The 22,302-nt window shown below is 33.7% G+C and overlaps 1 protein-coding gene and 1 long non-coding RNA gene across 2 annotated transcripts; both read left to right on the forward strand.

The window, feature by feature from the left end:
- The first annotated feature begins 2,687 nt into the window (after positions 1–2,687).
- LOC106052913 (uncharacterized) lies at positions 2,688–13,780 on the forward strand. The gene is made up of 6 exons (XM_056011111.1): positions 2,688–3,211; positions 4,452–4,784; positions 6,508–6,614; positions 8,360–8,602; positions 13,049–13,247; positions 13,719–13,780. The coding sequence occupies exons 1-6, from the start codon at positions 3,151–3,153 to the stop codon at positions 13,778–13,780; spliced, it is 1,005 nt and encodes a 334-aa protein (XP_055867086.1). The 5' UTR covers positions 2,688–3,150.
- A 345-nt stretch (positions 13,781–14,125) lies between these two features.
- Positions 14,126–21,886, forward strand: LOC129922786 (uncharacterized). Its single transcript, XR_008774645.1, has 3 exons — positions 14,126–16,554; positions 19,068–19,376; positions 21,649–21,886. It is a non-coding gene; the product is annotated as an uncharacterized LOC129922786 (long non-coding RNA).
- The last annotated feature ends 416 nt before the right edge of the window (positions 21,887–22,302 follow it).

Here is a 22,302-nt window from a genome sequence, read left to right on the forward strand (position 1 = left end):
TATCAAACACAATAATCAATTACCATGTGCTATCATTGGCATTGAGTAATGGTTTAGAGAGGGGGAAACGGATGTTTTGGAGACATCGTTCTGACAACAGCTTAGATCCAGGCATTAATATGACTTCCATCAGATGATTCATAGTCACTTCGCGAATGAAGGAGGTCAAAGAATGTATATTAAAGGATTTTTTTGTCCCGAAAAGCGATTTAAATTTTTTAAAGTGAATGCTATGAATCATTTCTGGCAGGATACAAAAATGAGCTTCAACCTTAATTATAAATAAGTTGTCCCCAGTGATAGAGTTTTGTTTTAAAATCATTTATCACAATGCATACAGTACCTTCATAGGCTTCAAAAGCTTCCTCGTTTAATAGTATACATTAAATGTATATATGTATATATAAATATACATTTAATGCTTAGCTTACATTGAAAGCTACAATTATATTTGAAATGCAATTAAAAGAAAAATGTCTCCATTACCTTAACAAAAAGATTTCTACTTATGTAAACATTTTGTAAAAATTAAAATAATTTCTATTCCCTCTGCTGTTAACCCAACAATACTAAATTCAAGGTTTACGTGTTTCAAACTCAAACAAAAGTCTCCCATTTCACTCCTAAAAACAAGATGGGACCTAGAGCTGGAGGCAATAAGATCATTAACCCTTATAGATAACATCTTGGCATTTAAGAAAATTACTGTTATGTAAGCGTACTTAATCAGACTTTGGTCCAATGTTTAATTTTACAACGTTTATAAATGGTGCCACGAATTTTAGGTCTTCTGGATATCTTTATAAATCTTTATACATTTTTTAAACAAAGCTTTTTATTATAAATGCTATTTTATTGTGTTTCTGGTTGGCCGACTGTAGTCGCAGAATGGAAATCGTTACCATTCATAAACATTTTAAAATGTAATTAATTTTATTTTTGAGGTCGACTTTATAATAATGCAAAAAATTATCGTTTATAGTCTACTTTCACTTTTAATTCTCATAGATTTAACGAGTTCTCAAAGTGAGTTTTAGATTTCACTAAATAATATGCTTATGTAATAATTTACTAGATTTTTTTTTCCAATTTCAAGATGCTTCTGTTAAAACCTCTCTACTATATTCCACCAATACAGTTAATATAATAATAGACCATCGGAATGTCCAAATAAACATTATTCTGGTCTAGAGTCATTTTGCTCGAATGCAAATCACAACCTAATGGTCAATGGTCACATGCCCTAGCTAGCCCCTCCCCCCAACTCGCCACATCCGTTCACCAACAACTTCGATAGAGTCGACACAGAGAGCCGTTATGCATGTATTAGACAAACAATGACTCTATTTAATTGTGTATCTCTCATAATGACAAGTAGACAACATAAACACATTACATATAGAAGCTTCAGTTGGTAGGAGCAATTAAGCTGTGAACGTAAACTTAAGAGTTGAAGCTAGGTGCTGAAACAAATGTGATACATACATATATTAGACATAAATAGATAGCAGCACCAGGAACCAAGTTTTTAAGATGAAAGTAGTGAATTAAATGATACGAAACTAAGGGAATGCCCAGACCAAGGCTCGAACCAGTGAACTTGGTCCCTGGTGCTACTATCCATTTATGCTTAACATATGTATGTATGACGTTAAATATGCTAAACTATTTCTGCACCAGCATTTTGTCTGTTACGTTTTCTAGCATTATTTTTTTAAACCATATTGTTTTGCTTGCTCACTCTGAGCATGTGTCGTCGCCACTGTAGAATAGAATGTTGTTTAAAATTAACATGGGTTAATTGGAAAATGTAATCATTTAGTGTCTTTGTCAAGAAACGTTCAAAAAGCAACAAATAATAATAATAATAATAATAATAATAGTTTTTTTGTTTTTTTACCTTTACCTATGCCTTAGTCTGTTGGACCGTTGGGGCACCAGTCAAGACTTGTCGACCGTCTTTCTCCATTCCTCCTTTAATTTTGCCTTGTTTAGAACCTCTCTTAATGGTAGGCCCGTCCATTCTTTAATGTTGCTCTCCCATCGCTTTTTCTTTCTGCCTCTTCTTCTTTTGCCTGGCACTGTTCACTGAAGGAAGGTCTTTGCGAGCCCCGTAGATCTTGTAATGTGGTAATAGGTTTTAAGCTTTCGTCTAGAATTAGCGCGAGGCCTATGAAAGTACGGGACCCACTGCGAAGGCATAGGTTGCAGTGGCCTAAGTCCGGCCGAGACCGTACTTATTTCGTCACTAGCAGTGGCAGTTTTTTAAGCATGTCACAGTGAATATCGACAAAATAAATGTATATCTCATAAGATTAAAAAGAAACGTAAATGTCTTGACAACGAAATACGAAGAGGTTATATTAGGCATATAATATGATGATTAACTGTTATATAGCGGTACTTCTGTAATATCACAAGAAAATTTTTTATTGGACACTCTTAAGGGGCTTTAAACCATACGTGCATCTCTATTTCGATTCAGTTGTGCAACTACATTATATAATAAAGAAGAAGATTGTTGCATATGAAAATATCAAAGAAGAAATTAGTGTGATTATAAAGAGTTGGTAGAGTAAACGTGATTTAACAAAAAGGTTGATTCTGTCTTCTTGATTCTGTCTTCTAAAGTTGGGCTGGATTGATAACTTTGTTATTAGGAAATCTGTATGTTTTTATACCTAGTAAAAAGACATTGACTTAATAAACTAATTTAAAAAGCATCGTATATCACTTAAATACAGGTACCATCTCTTGAAGAGCTTTTTCAAGAAAGATGCATTTCCAAAACACTCAAGATTCTTAAAGACAACCTGCACCCAATTAAACCACTGTTACATAAGATCTGAACGAAGTCGTCGTCTCCTTTCTATTAAGACTAAAACAGATTTAAAAACTCCTTTATTACACTATCGGTCAGAGTGTTACAAGATCAGCTCTCGTCATCGATAAGTACATAAAATTCAAATTCATAAAGCGCTGGTTGTGAATGTGTATGTGTTTTGTGTGTGAATGTTGTTCGAATTTTTTATTTATATTGTGTTTGTACAGTAGTTACGCTGTGGTTGTCAATTGTAGTCAAACTGAATTTCCATAAGATTTGATCAATAAAATTATCATATCTTAAATTACACTTTAGATGGTATAAACATGAAGGTCAAGAAGTTAAACAAATATTTATTCCTGATTGCATCTGTCACCAGCTTGTCGGGTATGCTAGTTGTTTAATATGTTAATATAAAATTCGTGCAGCTATTTTCATTTTTAATTTACATTCTTAGATAATTAATGAAACTTATGTAATAGCTATTTAAAGAGAAGTTATTTAAGATTTTAAATTACACAATTTTCTAATTCAGACCCTTCGATGTGGCCAGGACATCGGTCTACCGCAGGGGTTCTCAACATGTGGGTCGCGACCCCCTTGGTGGTCGATTGACGATTAGCCAGGTGTCGCCTAAGACCATCAAAAATATGGGTTGTTGTTGTCTGTTCTTCTATTGCTGTATGTGTGTGTGTAAGGGGGGGGGGTTCGCGGCAGAGTTGGGGATTGTAAAAAGGGGTCGCCGAGCATAAAAGGTTGAGAACCGCTGGTCTACTGTCTTTAATTTTCCCCAACTTATCTCAGGTACACATTAGAGCTGAGTGGACTCAGTGGCGTCCTAAATATTCAGAAATTAAAAAAATCACAGTTTTCACCAGGATTCGAATCCGGGATCAAGGTTCAGAAGCTAAGCGCTTTATTACTTAGCCACTGCACTTTCAAGATTATTCTTATTTTTATTATTCCTCCTATACGCTTGCAAACTCTTAATAGGCCTATATTCATTAGGACTTTTTTTTATCATGCCTTTAGCGGAAATAATTGCTCTCGACTGAGACGTTATTCTACATTCAGGATTAGACGTACAAGAATATTTCTGTACTTTCCTAGTTAGAAATCATTATGTGGACTGTTAATATAAAGCATGGAACATATCGGATTAGAGATAAAATATTACCATTAGCTTTGTAAAAGGAGGAGAAGGAATTGATTTTAAAACTCTTTATGTTACTTTTTAGTTAGGAAGTCCCAAAGAAAGTACTTGATGACGTTGAAATCAATGTTTACATATAAATAATGTTTATCCCTTTCAATTCATTAGAAAACGCACTACCTATATAATATGTCACTAGAAGAACTTGATTATCCTAAAGCGTTCTGAAAATACTTTTTTATACTATAATTTATATGGATTATTAGTTAAAGTATTTTTGAAGGTATTAATAGCAGGGTTGCACAATGTTTTATACTATTAATCGATAGGAAATAACACAATTGTAGATAAAAATCTAACTGGGGGTAGGAACAAAATATGTAAACAAAAGATTAACTTATTAAATAAAAATTAAATTTGTTGAAATAAAGTAAGAGAAACAAAATTCGTGATACTCTATTTTGTATATTTCAGACCTGTTTATTTTACATTGTCCGCCAGTGCAAGAACGTTCGACAGCTTTTATATCAATAATAACCACTGCAGTTAATAAATATTTACAATTAGATTTTGTAAAGAACAATCAACAAGTCATGTCATGTTCATATACAATATGTTTTGTCAACACTCGTATGAATGATACAAATATTAGTTGTAAGATAGAAGCATCGTTAGACAAGATTATCTTCACAATGGAACTATCAACACACTTAAACTGGAGAGAGAAACAAGAGTCAGCTGTTGGAGAGTGGAAGGCTTATTCAGTACCGAAGAAACATCAAACGACTTGCGACTTGAGAGCATATGGTATGTACTAATATTATTCAGGACACAGTTGTTGTTTTTTTTATCTATCATGTATTTATTTTATTTACTAATTTCTTCTTTAAATTGCTATTGTTAACTCTTTCTGTCCGTAATTATTTACCAAATTCTGGTGGAATCAACGTTGGTATCGTCAGTTAGGAGAGAAAGAGTTAATACGTTATTATGATCGTGCTTTATCTTATAAAAAATTATTCACTTGTTCATTTTAACTCTTTCTCTCCTAATTGACGATGCCAAAGTTGATTTGACACCATTAAACTAAATTGATTTTTGTATTTAAAACCTTATATGTGTCGTGTAAAAAGAGCAGGCATTTTCTGATAAATCGATACTAAATATAACATTTTCTGATAGGCAAACAAAAAAGTTATGGAAGTTTAATCATAACAGGATAGTTAAATACAAATGAGCAAATTGAATATCGGAACGAGGAAAATATTTACGGAGATATAAAAAAAAAATTACTGCTTTATAATTTGTATAATTTCACTACTTCTCAGACCTACTAGTGATATGCAATGTTATATACATATGTATATTAATATATGCCATGCCGATATTTTAAAAAATCCTTGTTATCTGTCTCAGACATAAGACATGTGTAACTATTGCATAGGTAATATACAGTGCATTAATATAATGAAATAATTAATCAAACTTTATTTAAAAAGGAACTTTAAAAAATAATTTTAAAAAAAGTGTTTAATTTATGAAGCTGCTGTCTAATTGTTAGGGCAATTAATTTAATATCAATAACTAATGTATATTTATAAAGAAAATTTCCCCACTCCCCACTAAAAAAAAACAACATTCTATTTGCACACATTATATGTATATATAGTTCGTCCATCGTGGTTCGATGATGACCACTTTGTCATCCATGGGGCTGAGGGCCTTGTACTGGGGTTTTATGTCTCCTCATAGGGCTGGTGAGACCTATGTGAGCCCGGAATGTTCGGGCGCACACTGGGCAGGTTATTCCAGCTGGAGCTAGTGTCGTTTGTCTTGCTTTTCTTCTCTGGCGTTTTTCTTCTGCCAGCGTTGTTCTTTTTTCATCAGCAACCTGTGCGCCAGTTTTCGCAGCCCGACGCCATGATGCTCTGTCATGTGCCTCTGTCTCCCAGGTGCCTGGGTCTATGCTGAACGCCTTTAGAGAAGCTTTGAGGGTGTCCCTTAAGCGCTTTTTTGACCACCTTGCGAGCGCTTTCCTTCGCTTAGTTGGCCATACAAGAGTCGTTTAGTGATGCGGTGGTCTTCCATTCTTTAGACGTGACCTGCCCATCGCAGCTGGGACTGCATCAGGATTGTGTGGATGCTTTGCAGACCCGCTCTTCGAAGGACTTCAGTATCTTGTATTTTGTCTTGCCATTTGACATTTAGTATTTTTCTCAGACATGTGGAAGTGGTTTAGTTTCTTTGCATGTTTACTGTAACACGTCTGTTCCAGACATTTTTAGACACTCTGCCATAGGATGCACACATTAGAGTAAGATATTCTTAACGTCGGCATACAATACGGAACTACAATCTTCATAGATGAAAACCCAAGACCCACTTCTTTTCGAAAGTCAAGCGCTCTAGCACTTAACCACCTCGCCATGCTGTCTTTGTTCACAGTAACGTATTTTTCTTTTTTTTTTTAAATATAAACAGCTATGTATTCAAAGAGATAAAATTGTTTTAAAAATCTATATTTGTACAGCAATCTATGGAGAACCAGAATGTTTGTGGGACGATGTCAAAGTAACATGTTTTATACACAAAGTTTATCCCAAGGCAATATGTAAATTTAATTTTACAAATATTGACGTAAGGTTTTATTTTATATCTATCTTTATTATCAAGCTTGTTAAAACTATAGTAACTATTTTAACACAATGGTCTCAAATGAGGGAACCAATTTCAAACTACAGGACCGATTTGCGCAGTCCTAAGCAGCACTTACAAAACTCAAAATAATATAGAAAGACATTATCACAGCCCTCGACACCAAAATCAGACTGATGCGCTCCCTAAAAAAAAGTAAAGTAAAGTTCCCCTTTTAGACCTTGTGGTCTATAGGGCAGATGTGGTAAAGGTCGTCTGTTTCTGTGGCCTACGGTTAACAATGGTGTCATGTGGCCAGCAAAACGACCAACCGCCTTTACTTTCCCTAACTAATGTCAGGTACCCATTAGATCTGGCTGGACTCGAATCCCGAAATTAAAAGACCCAGTCCTCACCAGGATTCGATGCGCTCCCTGGTCAAGACTATATTTTCATATGCTTAATAGTCTTGGGCGCTAAGTGCATAGCAAGAGGAGAGGATCCTAGTAATGGAATTGAGATGCTACAGAAGGATCCTAGGTATCACATTTAAAGACCGCATGTGAAACCGAGAGATTGGAGACAGGGTTACTTCAATGATTGGACCCCATGATTACCTGCTAACTATAGTAAAAAAAAAAGGCAAAAAAAAAAACTTAAAGGCCATATTACAAGATCTTTAGGGATCGTAAAGACCTTCCTTAGGGGAGGGAAGAATACCAGGAAAAAGAAAAAAAGAAAGCGATTGGAAGACAACGGTCCTCTTATTGAAATAGATTATATTCCAGCTATAGGCAGAGAGGAATGGAGACAGATTGTGTGCTGGTGTCCCAACAGTCCAGCAAACTAAACGAAAAGTCAAGGAAAGTGAACACAAATACAACACGTTCGGATTAAAATAATGTTGGTAATGATTACTTACATGATACGATGCTAGTTTCGTTTATAAAGTAGTGCGAATAGTTGGTTGATAGAATCACTATTGCGAGATAGTACGAATTTCATGATGATTACAAACATCTATTAACTAACTCACTTTGTCTGGGAGGATTCTTTTAAACGTTTTTTCCCATTACCCACTCTTGGACGAAGTTGAAAATTTGCACAATTATTCATAGTAGATGGTGCTACATAAATCAACGATATAGGAGTTAAACCTTGCAGTATTTAGCGATATGGCAGTGATCTTTCCTATTGGCCTAATTGTCAGAGTCATATTTACACTAGTTAAGGCGAGAAAACTTTAACACAATAGCAAGCTTCTAAGTAGACTTTTTTGTTGAACATAGCTTTCTCTTACTCAATGTTGTCTAAGAACCTTTGTGAGGAGCTGTGGCTCAGTGGTTAAGCGCTTGGCTTCCAAACATGGGGTCCTAGGTTCAAAATATCTAGCTTTAGAATGGTATTTTGAATTTATGATTTGAGGACGCCTCTTGAGTCTACAAAACTGTAATGGGCACCTAATTTTAATTTGGAAAAGTTAAGGCAATTGGTCTTTGTGCGGGCCACATGATACTCTGCTCGTTAATTATTGACTATAGAAAAAGAAGACCTGAACATCATCAGCCAAATAGATCGCTAGGATCGATGTGATATGTTGTATGGACTTTAAAAAAATTAAATGCAAAGTATATGATCAATCGTGTTGAAAGCAAAGGAGGAAATCGTTCTTACACGTTAAGATTATAAATTTAACTAAAAAGATTTCTTTTACCAATACGTACATGAATATATGTTCTCTTTCTCAGGCTGGTGATTTGGATGGAGATGTATTGTATCAACATGTAGACATTGAGAATGGAATGTATTACAACACTACGTGTACATATTGGACTAGTCCATTTAATGAAAATCATATTGTAACTGTAACAATCTACCCAAATGGTACTGGTATAAAACATGGGAAGACAACAACTTCATATTTTTTTGGTAATTTTTACACTTTTAGAGGTCACACGAGTATAAAAGACGCTATTAGATTTGCATGGTCTGTCTGTCCGGACTTCCGTCTGTCACGTTAGGCTCTCAAAATCAAACTAAAAGAGATCTTGCTAAAATTATATTTCATATAGAATGATATAGTGGAGCTTGCACAACATAAGTTCCAGTGCTCCTCTTATCCTCTGAAAAGAAACTTTTTTGTTTTTAAACCGAACTATGCAAACATATATATTATATATATATATATATGTTTGTTTGTATGTGTGTGTGTTTGTTTGTATGTGTGTGTGTAAGGTGTATGTATATATGTATGTTCCGACTGTTTAACCAATCTTGATAAATAGGCATAAAAGTTCTCTAAATTTTGATGGAGACTGTAGTATATATTTAACAAACAGAGGGCCGTAAAAAATGGACAAAAAGTACCTTATTTTATCTCTATAACAAAACGTTTTCAACAAATCCGGTAAACCCTTTTTCATTTTCAAAAAGGCCCCCTCATACACGTCAAAAAAATATTTAAGAGACATTGATATGAGATTGGACATGCACGAAATATCAATAAGATGATTTTTTAATCATATCCTATAAGTTCATTGTCACTCACACTAAACCATACGATTATCAAAGTTAATTGGATACTTATTATTATTATTAAAATTTTAGCCTCTAAATTAATACAAACACACCGGCAATAATTTAACCCGAACACGTCTATTTTTAGGAATTGAAATACAATTTTAGTTTTTTACATTTGCTACTTCCAAGGTTTTAATATTCGATAATAATTGAAACATGCTGGGATGACCTGTACAATCTTAAATCTTGTAGTATTAGAAACACAAATCTTCTTATAAAAATTATAAAAGTAATTTCAAAAGAGAAGATGATACCTTTATCTATGTGTTAATTTAGACTAGCATTAGAGAGTGAACAATGCAATCCCCTTATTTTACATGGCAGGTTCAGCAAAATGTTCCATGCTTTTAGCTTAATGGGACTATGGAGAGAGAAAAACTTACACGAATGTATCCTAGCTATAATGTATCCTAATAAGAGGTGGCTGAATGGTTAAGCATTTTACTTCCGAAACAAATTCCTGGATCGAATCCTTGTGAATTTCGAAATCCTTAAGGTGCCTCTGAGTCCACTCATTCCACCCGACATAAGTGCGAAAAAGTAAAGGTGTTGGTCGTTGTGCTGGCCACATGACACCGTCGTTAACCGTAGTCGACAGAAACAGATGACCTTTACATCATCTGCCCTATAGATCACAAGGTGTTTAGAGGAGACTTTAGGCTAAAAAAACTTATATTAACTCACAATGTCTATCTTTCTGTCTGACAAAAAGTGTGTACACTTTATTTCTCCCACACCATTTCTATGAAAAATTGCACAATTAGACATTACACGAATCAAAACAAGAAATAGACCAATTCATTAGCTATTTGATTAGTAATTATAAATTATTAAGTTTAATAAAATAAGGGAAATCAATCCTTAGACATTCAGGACATACTAAATATGAAGGTTTCGTCCCCTTAGATAATTGTGCCCGTAATTTCTCACACACACATTCTCGTATCATGGTGAAACATTTAGCTATTATTCCCTTTACCCAGCAAAACAGGAATTAATTTTAAAATAAACCAATTAGTGAATTATTTCATTCTGCCCTATACATAACAGGGTCTGAAAGTGGAACGTCCGTTTTCTTAAGTTAATGTGCCTAAAACCATTGTAAGCTGTTTTATTTCGCTACTATGTGCCGTGATTAAAGCTCTTCAAATTACTTTTGTTTTCTTAGTACACTGGCTAATCAAGTGATTCTCAAACTTTTACCGGTGGCGCCTCCCTAAATACAAAACAAGTTTAGCTGTCGGAACGTTTTAGAATGTAATGAAAAGAAATATATACGACTCATAATTAATTCAATTGTTCTCTCTTTTAATACTATATATATAAAACTGTTTGGAATCAATATGTAGGTAGTTTTTATATAGATTTTACATGGTTTATGTAATAGCGAGCTACACTGTGGAGATTGTATTGAAAAGGTGGCAAGCTCTCATTCTATTTACAAAGGTTTCCTGATCAGAGCTCATTCGCCAAGCGTTTTCCTTCATTATGAGATACACGATTTTTTTTTTACTTTTTTCTTGTAGTAAAAAGAGAGCGTCAAACTGATATTAAAGTGTTGTTTTTTTTTCGCAATCAAAATGGATAAATTTAATTTTTCTCATTTAAAGAGCGCACTGTTACCTAGTAAAAGAAACACGTTGGTCAAATCAAATATATAAAGAAAACTTAGAAAACTATTATATAAGGGGCATTCACAGTGCTTTGTAGCATATGTACGACTGTAACAAGCGTAAACGTCATAAGTTCATCTTAGCGTTAGGTGGCTATTCAAGTCATGGCGGCCCAAAGCAAAAACTAAAATAACCAACAATCAGGGACCTGCTGTTTGCTGATGACTTTGCCCTAATTGCCTTCTTAAAAATCGATCTGCAGAGCATCGTCAATGACTTTTCAATAACATGTTCAGACTTCGGCTAGACACAAAATGAATGAAGTCCTGCTCCTAGTAAAACGCACTTGAAACCGAGCATTAAGATAAATGGACAGGAAATAAATACTGTGGACAGATTTGAAAGCACACTCGCCTAAAATGGAAACATCAATAATGAAATCGACTTGAGAATCGCGAGAGCCAGTGCATCCTATGGTAGGCAGCAAAAAAATGTGTAGGCATTACTAGAAGAACAAAGCTAGGAATCTATCGAGCTGTCATCCTCACCACATTGCTCTACGCCTCATAAATGTGGACAGTATGCAGAAGATATGCACAAAAACTGAACCACTTTCATATGATAAATCTCAGAAAAATTCTAAATGTTAAAGGACAAGAAAAAATACCTGATACTGAAGTCATTCGAAGAGCGGGCCTACAAAGCATCCAGGGCCGGTCTTAGGCCACTGCAACCTATGCGGCCGCAGTGGGCCCAGCACTTTCATAGACCCCGCGCGCTGCGAATTCTAGGCGTAATTTATTCAATTAAACCATTTAACTTATTATTATAAGGTTCCAGGAATTCTCCTAAAATTAAAAAAAATATAAGAGAAAGTCATGAAAATCTCCTGAGATTATTAAAATCTTCTGAAAACTCATACAAATCTCCTTAAAACAGACAAAATTATCATTTCGGGGTGTCATTCAATATGGAAAACGCCAATCCTTTTCGTTAGTCGATTTTAAATCTAAAATGCTAATCTGAATGTTTATCTTTTTTTTTGTTGAAAAACTACTATCTACTGTAGATGGCTCGTAAAGTTAATTTGACAGTGATTTTGTACTTAGTAAAGTATGAATGAAATGCAAAGACGAATTTATTTTCTACAACAAAATCTTTTTTTCCGTTATTATCCTTATCAGAATGGACCCCACGTAATCCGTTTCGCATAGGTTCCCGCAACCTGTAGGACCGGCCCTGAAAGCATCCATACAATTATGATACCGTGTGATTTGTGATGGACTGCCCAAGTCTGTAGAATGGAAGACTTCCGCAATCTTTATGGTCAATAAAAGAAAGTAAATGTTACAAAGAAAAACACGTTTCCAATACACCCTTAAAGCTTCTCTGAAAACCTTTATCATTTACTTGCAATCTGGAAGAGGGAAGCACCTGATAAAGCATCATGGTGTCGCGCTTTGAAAACTGGTGCACAAATTGCAGAGGACAAAAGAACAGCGCTGGCAGAAGAAAGCGTCAGAGAAAAAGAAGCAAGGCCAATAACACTAGCTCCAGCTGGAAAAACCTACCCAGTGTGCAACCGAACATTCTGGGCTCACATAGGTCTCACCAGCCACATGAGGAGGCACAAAACCCCAGAGCAAAGTCCTCAGTCCCTTTCATGACAAAAAAAGGATCAACATTGAACAACGATGGACAAACTATAAACTCTCATAGAAAAGACGTTCTTACTTTTTTGTCGACCCAACTAAAATGGCCAACAATAGCGTTGTTTCCACAATTAATAAAATTTCGACGATTCTGTCCAAAGGAAGTCGAGAAAAAGATTTGGTTCTATGTGGTGCATACACCTTTCGCAAAAACAGTATATACCTTAAAAGTTTCTAATTAGTTGATTGAAAAAACGACTCTTGACTGTTACATTAAAGAGTTTTTTTTTTAATAATGTTAACATTACCATTAAAATTTGTTACCATTCAAGCATTGATAACTACAATATAATACACTTTTTTTTCCGCTAACGTTTGGCTAAGGTTTTAGATACTGTTAGAAAATATTACACAATTTAGACATAGTACGTTCGACTTTAACATTAATGTGTTAGTGGTAATTAATTAAATTTCTTTTAAGTAGAAACGAAATCAGTTAAACCTTGCAGTATTGTGATATAGAAGTCATTTTGTAGTTCCTCCCTTTGGTTGAGATTCGTTTTCTGCTTGCTGCCAACAAATTTGAATATTATTTCAGCCAGGTCATGTTTATGAATATGTTACATATCAACATGTGGGACCACCAAATGGAACATACTACAAAACATCCTGCACATACTGGAGTATACCAGTCAAGGAAAAACATTCTGTCACTGTGACAGTCTACCCAAACGTTACTGGCAACTTAACTGACATGCAAGTTGGGAAGACGAAAACTTTAGTCTTATTTGGTAATTTTCTTGATCCATTTGTATTAAGAATAATTATCATTAACCAGAAACAAAGAGAGATAACCTTTTCTTTCAGAGTAAAAAAAAACATATTTTGTATTTCATAATCTCCCCTTATACTTTCACAACACACGCTTTAGTAGTATTTATGTGTGATCTAAACTAAGGAAACCTGTGAACATAGATCCTGTTAGTGTTTGGAAAATAATGTGGTCACAAAAATTCCCAACACCCCTGTTATAACAACAAAATACTCCATCACCAAGCTACGTTTCAGTTACGGTTATTTTTCGTTCGGATATTATTGACGTCGTATTTTTCTGTATTCTTTGTTGACAGCGTAAGAAGTTGTTTATATACAAAATAAACAGTTATCTTATAAAGGTAAAGAGAATATATACATTTCGCTTATAATTTTTTTTATTTTTTTTATTCTTGAAAATCTTTTATGTAACTCAATTTTTTTTATAGCATGCTTAGTTTGCTTTGACGACCTCCATTTTGAGGCTTTGTCTGGGAGGTGGTATCTGTGAAAAGATTTGAAGCAGGAAGAGTGGCCAGGGTGAAAGAGCGCCGAACCAACAAAAAGCTGATAGAAGAAGCAGGCCTATCTGCATCTGACCTAACCCACCCATGCCACGTATGCGGTCGGCTTTTTAAAGCAATGATTGGACTTTACAGTCAAGTTCGACTCCAATGAAAATAAGAAATATGCTCATCTTGGATCACAAAAATGAAGTTATATATATATATATATATGTGTGTGTGTGAAAATGTTTTCCATGCTGATTTTAATTTTGTTTTATGGCCTCACCAAATACAAATGTGCGCTTGTCTGGTTTCGAGCTTCAGCACCCTTGAGAATTAACCAAATCTAAGCCAACCGGGATCGTGTGTGTGTGTGTGTGCGTTTCTATGGTGACGGTTAGAGGAAGTTGACGATTATTTGGTGGCTTTGCAGTGTGAATGATGCAAGATAAGCTGCATTGTTTGTGAGCTGTCTTGAGTAGGCGAGATTAATAAAATGTGAATATTTTTTTAGTGTTTTCTATATTTTTTTAAATACCATTGTATATTTTTACTAAAGTCTATTACATTTATTTGATCTCAATTGGAGTTGTTCTACATTGTAATAAAAGATTTGTTTCGTTTTATTCATAAAAAGGTACTCAAGTTATTTTAATTTTCATTGCACATTTCCTTATTGGGATCCATACGGGTGGTGATGCCCCTCTCCATGGAACGCAATGGTACACTATAGGAATATGAAGTTTCCCCTCGTTGCCTCGACCTCGGGCCTAGCATAGGAACCCATTGCATTGGATCAAAGTACCGTGACCTTAGAACAAATAAGTCTAGGGCCTTTTTGTTACGGGGGAGAGTGAGGAGGGGGGGGGGGGAAATAAACGATACTCGAATTTACAGAATTAGCTGATCAAAGGATGGTATTGAAAAGCGTTTATATAGTAAAATTTTAAGAAAGTTAGAATAAAGTTAAGCCAGTTTCGTAAAGTCTTAAAAAAAAAAATTCTCAGTTGAAGTCTGTTTCTATTTTTTTTTTATATTATAGAACTATTGATAAATGTCCAAAACAAAGAGATTTTAAAATATAAACAACACTCATTTTACAGTAGTGTAACTTTGAATGTATATTTTTATGTATGTTTTTTTTTTTTTTGAATAAATTAAAAGTACGATGTGGTATCGTTTGGTGACACCAAAGTTAATGACGCCACTGTCTTTATAAATATATAAATATATTTTTTTTTTACATGAAAAATAAATAATTATTTCAAATGAATTTAAGTTCCTTGTTTGACTCACAAGCACAGGAAATTCTGACATAGTAAGACGACTTCTATCGATCACTTTTTGTTCAGATCGCAAAATATTTCAGGTCGGCTTATCTGTGCCTGCTTACACATTGTTATATTGCTATATGCATACGAAATTATATTTACAAAATAAGAGAAAGCCTTGCAACGCAGATACAAACAAAACCCTAACTCATGCGAATTAGTTTCCTATTCAAACCTCATTTCTCTCTTCTTATTTACCTTTTTTTTATATTTTGTTTTCGAATTTGAGCAAACATAGCTAAAATTTCTCCATTGAGGTCGATTACAACATATCTGTCATCCAGAACTTAGAAAGCTTTGCTATGCACTAATGCACATTGGTCTGTTTTAAAGACTATCGAATTTATAAATTGTTGCTATTTGAAAGAGTAATTGAATTCTGAGGATATCTGCAACTTTCCACTGCCTTGGTTCTTTCGTATGGAGGATGATTGCATTCCAAAGGCGATCGTGTTTTTCTTTTTCAAAATAAACAGGTAAGCGTAATAAAATGTCCATATATTTTTTTCTCCCTAACATAGAGAAAAGTAGCTAGGAGATGATTTTTTCTCAGAAAGGTCGAAAAACACAAATTTTAGACTCTACGAATCGTTGCGTGAAATACTGCAAACATTATTAGTTTTCTTCTTGACCAGAAGTGACACAGTATTTACATACTCACGAAGTAGATTAGGCTGACGATCTATTTTAAGTGCTTTGAATCTGTACGATAAGATAGTGTTCATTTGATCTAAATCTAAAATACATACATAAACATATGAAATCATACTGATAAGTATGAACATTTCTACTATTAAAGTGGTGAAGAATTGTACATGGTTATATAGATATTATATGTAGTGTTAGTGAGCAAATCTACTCTATAATTTATAAATTAAATGGCTAAAATATAATTTAAAGCATCTCACTTCTCAGCTTCTACATCCTGCGACATTATTTTTCTTCTTTACAAAGGTTATTTATTTTTCAGATATCTGAAGTTAACATTTAAGAGATCGTTTTTAAAATTAAGAAATACAATGTTTGATGTCTTCCTATTTTTGAAATTTATGTATTCAACAAAGTATATCGCATAAGTCATCTATTTAGATAACGAACCATTTTCCAGTGTGCTCGATAAAGATTTTGTTAGTGTCAGACCCTTCAGAATTTGACATCAATCTAATTTATATGAAAAGTAAAATTTTAATTTAAAAAAAAATGAAAATAATGTATTTTTTTTAATCAATGGTGAACTAAAATTACTGTGAAAAATAAAGCTGAATCTGTTTGGAGCAAGATGTGTGTTAACAAAAGCTCTAGTCATGATCAATACTGTAATTTTTTGTTTTAATTTCAGTTGTGGCTAGCTATGTCTTTGTACGAAAAGAAAATAGCGATGATGTGTGGTGAAGTGAAACGATATATCCTCATTTGGATCATGTTTTCATCTATTCAATATCAATGTGGTAAGTTGATGTTATATTTGTTTGTCCACATTATTTTTAAATTACAAAATGCAAAATCACTTTTTTGCAAACTATTTCTTAACTATTAAAACGTTAAATGAAAATGAAATTAATAATAATGAAATTGTAACAATAATTAAGAGTTCTAAAGAAGAAAGGTATAACTTGAATCGTTTCTTGAAAGTGCAGGTGGTAACTGAGGATTTGAACCATCTGATAAGCTGGGCACAATGCATTTTCTTGTCTATTATTTTTAATATATGATAGGACTTTGTAGTTTGCCTTTAAGTCAACGTGTTTATCATCTGTGGATTTAGGACTCTGGGAGTGACTAGGCTTTCTTAGGCATGATATCCTCTCTACGACTAATGCAGGAGAAATCCAGAGAGAAAGAAAGAGAGACATACAGACAGACAGACCCCTTTACATCGTTTTTGTTGATCTGACTAAAACTTTTGTCATGTTCAGCAGAAGTAACCTTTTCAAAATCCTGAGGGAGATAGGTTGCTCTCTCAAACTACTTTTTAAGTTTATTGAGTGTTTTAAATTGGAAACAAATGTAGTGTCAAATTCAATGAAACCCAATCAGAACCTTTTGAGGTAGGCAGTAGTGGCAAGCAAGGAATCTGTGCTCGCACCTACTCTATTTGGTAAAGTCTTCTCCTATCTACTGCATTATGCATACAACTACATCAACGAATGTGTATTTCTCCATGCAAGATCGTCTGCCAAAACTATTTAATGTATCAGGCTGCGGGCAAAAACCAAGGTTTGGAAGATGCTTATCAGGGAATTCTTGCATGCTGATGATGCATCTACTGTGGCTGACTCTGATACTCAGCTCATTCCCTTGTTGACAAACTATATGCAGCTAGTCAGAAGTTCTGCTTAAATATTAGTCAAAGCAAGACTAAGACACTAGTTCAGAACACAAATCCTACACCTCGCGTAACCATTAATTTGCTAACCACTAGAAATCATTGACCATTTCTGCTATCTTGGCTCCATCATATCCAACGGTGGATAAAAACATTAAAAACACGATAGCCAAAGCAATGGCCACCATGTCACGGTTGCAGAAAAGAGTCTGGGACAACATATTGCTGACTAATAATACTTAAGTCTTAGTCTACCGGACCTGTGTGATGAGCACTTTGAAGTTAAACATGTTCAACCTACTCATGGCAGTAAAAAAAAAAGTTAAATTTCTTCTACCTCCGATGCCTAAGGCGGATCTTTAAAGTAAGGTGTCAAAATAAAATAACCTATGAGAAAGTGCTACGAAGAGGGAGGGTGCCAGGACATCTGATGTGTTATCAGCAGCCATGGGCGTCCGCAGGGTGGTGCAACGTGATGCACTTGCACCCCCTGGATTCTGAGTATCTTTTTTTTTTCATTACATAGATGTAGATTTAGTCACAAATCAAGATTGGCGGCCTTGCAAGTGCACTACTATGTACCCCCCCTGCAGGCGCCCAATCTTTATTGTTTAATAAAATTATGATAAGGAAAATTTTGCTCATCGTCTTCTAAGTCTAACTCTATCATTGGGATATTATAAATTGTAGTAACTTCACAAGAAGTACTTCCACTGAAGTACAGTTCTAAAGATATTCTATTATTGTAACTAGAATAGTCAAATCTGTAGTTCATGTCCGACCATGTACGATTTATTATAAAGGGTGTCAAATATTCTATAGCACGTTAGTCGTGACAATGTGTTTTCATTTGAACATAACTATTGTTATTATGAATCGCACAAGCTCTACAAAATCGACACTAGTACCTTGGAAAGCTTGGCACTCAATAGATCCACATGGAGAGAGAGCATAAAGGAAGGGTCCCGGATTGCACAATCATACATAAAAGCAGCAGAAAGAATGGTAAAATGAACGGCGCCTGGTGATTACATATGCCCTACCTGTAACCGCAGCTGTGTATTAAGAATTGGCCTCTTTAGTCACACAAGAAGTTGCAAAGGGAAAAGATTGTCTCTCGAGACGTAAAATGCCACAGAACTACCATCTGTTGTTTTTATTTTTATAAGCTAACCTTTTTTATTTAGAGTGTTCATCTTAATGTTATAATAATATGATATAAAATATTTTTAATCAAATATTTTATCTTAGTATTTAACCCATTAATTTCTGTAAGCCCTTAGGTTATATCCAAGGAACCAGTGTAAAATCAACACTTTAGATTTGATTTCGAGCTTCAGACTGCCAAAGCAACAAAAGCTTAGTAGAAATACTCTAACTTGAAAGTGAATCAAAGATTTATTTAGATTTTTACGCTTCTGGCTTTTAGTAATAAACTTTACTATTTTCGCTGATGCTTGTGATTAATTAATTATAATTATAACCATTAATTTTCTGTATAATCTCATTTAATAATTAATGTAGAAAAACTAGAGTTTTAAAGAATATAAAAGTTTAACATCAAATTACTAAAACTTAAATTTAGGTAAATGTTATTGATATTTTTATATTTTTTTAAAATCTAATTTTTCACAGATATGCTTAATTGCGATTCAGTCGAAGAAGGATCACCGGCGATATTACAAATTCCAACAAATGTTTCTACAATCAACAGCATTACTCATATTTATATGAATAATAGACTCAAATGCATATGCTATAGTGATAGTAGGCAATGCTATTTTATTCAGGATTCTAGTTTTACATGCAACTGGGACAACGTTACTAACAATATAACAGCAACAGAAACAAATATCACGAGATCTACGAAAAGCAATACAAAAAAATGTTGGTCTGTTTGGTATACCCCACCAAGGACTGACCAGTGTTGTTTTCAAATATTTAGTAAGTTTCAATCTGGATTAAAGTATAAGTTACATTATGATTCTATTTTGTAACTACATTTATATTGCGACGGGGGAAATTAAGTTTAAAGTGTCGTTTTCAAATTAATAGTATATAAACATATATATATATATATATATATATATATATATATATATATATATATATATATATATATATATATATATCAATATAACAGTAACAGAAACAAATATCACGAGATCTACGAAAAGCAATACAAAAGAATGTTGGTCTGTTAGGTATATCCCACCAAGGACTGACCAGTGTTGTTTTATAAACTTTTGTAAGATTCAATCTAGATTAAATTAAAGTATAAGTTACATTATGATTTTTTTTAAACTACATTTATATTGGTACGAGGAAAATTAAGTTTTAAGTGTCGTTTTTAAAATAAAAGTATATAAACATATATACAATAATTGCTCGCTTACAATATTGTACTTAGTGACATAATCTCTCTGTCACTGTAACGACTCTACATATATTAGCTTACAGTCTAGCGTGTTGTTAGTTCGTATATACTGAATTGACAAATCCAAATTGAGATTATTAAAGTAAAATGCAAATGTTGTATTCATTGTCTTAACTGTATCTTCCTTTTATTATAGTCAGGTCTAAATATCCTATACTCTAAAGCGAGCAATTCTTATATATATGTATATATATATATATATATATATATATATATATATATATATATATATATATATATATATATATATATATATATATACTATAAAGTAGAAAGTAAAGTGTATGTATGTATGTATGTTCCGCATAGAAATCCAAAACCGTTTGACCAATCTTGATAAAACATGGCATAAATGTTCCTTGTGAACTAGAGCCGTAACGTATTTATTATAACCCTAAAACAAACTTAAGAGCCCCCAAAAATTTGCCTAACTCTATGAAAGTGTTATTATTTCATGGATCTATGCCATGTTTACCATGTTTAGATGGAAAGGATCTAGATCTAATTTTTCAAACTACACTTTGCACATAGTTTTTTACTTTGACATATGAAAATACAAAATATAGTCCATTGATTTCATTATTCAATAAAAATAACCTTCAAATTTGTGTTTCAAAAGCATTTTTACATAAATTCTTTCCTTATATCTGCGAATTTAGGTCTTCGGATAATAAACATGACTAAATGCATGACGTGTAGGACTTAATCATATTTATTTTTAAAGTAGTGTCTTTATTATATAAGATAAGATAAGATAATTTTTATTGATCCAATTGAATGAAAATTCAGTTTGACTACATTTGACAACCTCAGCATAAATGAAAATTTTGAACAAAATTCACACACGAAACACATACACATTCACAACCAGCGCTTTATGATTTGACTTCTATGTACTTCTCGTGACGACAGCTGATCTTGTAACACTCTGACCGAAAGTGGGATAAAGAAGTTTTTAAATCTTTCTGTTTTATTCCTAATGGAAAGGAGACGACCACTTTGTTTAGATCTTAAGTATCATTGGTTTAATGGGTGCAGGTTATACTTAAGAATCGAGAGTGTTTTGAAAAGACATCTTTTATGAAAAAGCTCTTCAAGAGATGGTATCTGTATTCCAGTGATATGTGATGCTTTTTAAATTAGTCTATTTAGTCTGTCTATAAGATAAGATAAAGATATCCTGCCCATTAATGCAATTTAATTTTAAACTATATCATTTTTTAAAAGTACTGAGGTAATATCAAAGTTGTTTTTTTTTCCCGGGAGGCCGTTTGAATTTCAAACACTTTAGTCAGGGATCGATCAAATACTATTTCGTCTCTTTTTTTGCTGTAATATGGCACTTTCCATCACTATGAGAAGATATTTCGAAGGGTTGATTAGTACAACGTCTAGAGTCAGATATGACTGTGATAATAAATACAATTAATATATAACAACTCCTGACACAGGAATTATCCTACATTTTCCGATAATAAACCAGAATTGCACTTAGTTTCATTGATCCCGCTTAACGTAATTTCAATATCACATTAAAAGTCTAAATTCACATATAAACAACAGTGGCGTAGCTTAGGTTGGGGGTCCTCCAATGAGTGTCCGAAATTTGTTTTTACTCTAAATATTACTCCATTATCTCAGGTCATGATCTCGAATTTAAAAAATGCAATGGCCCTTAAAAAGGTAAACCCCGTCCCCCCCCCCCCCCCGATTTAGCTACGCCACTTTACAAACATTACAATTTTTAAAAAATATTTACATCAAATAAAAAACTAACAGGTAAAGCTAAAAACCTGACTTGTGTATCAACATCTAAAGAGAGCGTTGATGTTTCTTGCACAGCAACGAATATATTCCCGGAGGCAAGTTGTTTGTTTACTCTAAACCAAAATTCTCATCAGGTAATAATCATTTTTCTTTAATAAGCTTATTGCTAATGTTTATATAATGCGTTCTCATGTAATCCTCTAAACGTTAAGATGTAAGTCCATTGACACTCTGTGTCACGCTTGGTCGAGCGGTATGCGCTCTGGACTGTCGTTCGGTCGTCTATATGGTCCTGGGTTCATACCCTTTTAGATGCCAAACTTCGGGTGGGGGGAAGGTTAGGACTAGGAAGTAGGTTGTCTTTAGCTGAAGGAACATCCGAAACGTGTAAAACATTTTACAAACAGAATAACAAATACTCTGTAGGCTGGACAAAAGGTCAAGGCTAGTCGCAAGAACGTGTCGTGACATTGTAAGATGATCATGGATGCAAGGTCAATGAACATGAGTTATGTAAGGAAACAAAAAGGCGGGAAAATAATGATGAAGATAGCTTGGACCTGAAGAAGATTCTAGAGGTTTTGGGGAGGAGATTATTTAAATAACAAAAGTTTGTTTTTCCATTTTAGCTAGAGTTAGAGTCTGAGTTAAGGCTTAGGGAGTGAA

The sequence above is a fragment of the Biomphalaria glabrata genome, chromosome 14 (genome assembly GCF_947242115.1).
Source record: "Biomphalaria glabrata chromosome 14, xgBioGlab47.1, whole genome shotgun sequence".
NCBI classification, from domain to species: Eukaryota; Metazoa; Mollusca; class Gastropoda; family Planorbidae; genus Biomphalaria; species Biomphalaria glabrata.

Excerpts from the sequence above, each read along its gene's own strand:
- LOC106052913 (XM_056011111.1), top strand. The coding sequence starts at position 3,151 with ATGAAGGTCAAGAAGTTAAACAAATATTTATTCCTGATTGCATCTGTC. Across the intron at positions 3,212-4,451 it reads ATCTGTCACCAGCTTGTCGG|ACCTGTTTATTTTACATTGT; the intron begins GTATGCTAGTTG and ends TGTATATTTCAG. Across the intron at positions 4,785-6,507 it reads TTGCGACTTGAGAGCATATG|CAATCTATGGAGAACCAGAA; the intron begins GTATGTACTAAT and ends ATATTTGTACAG.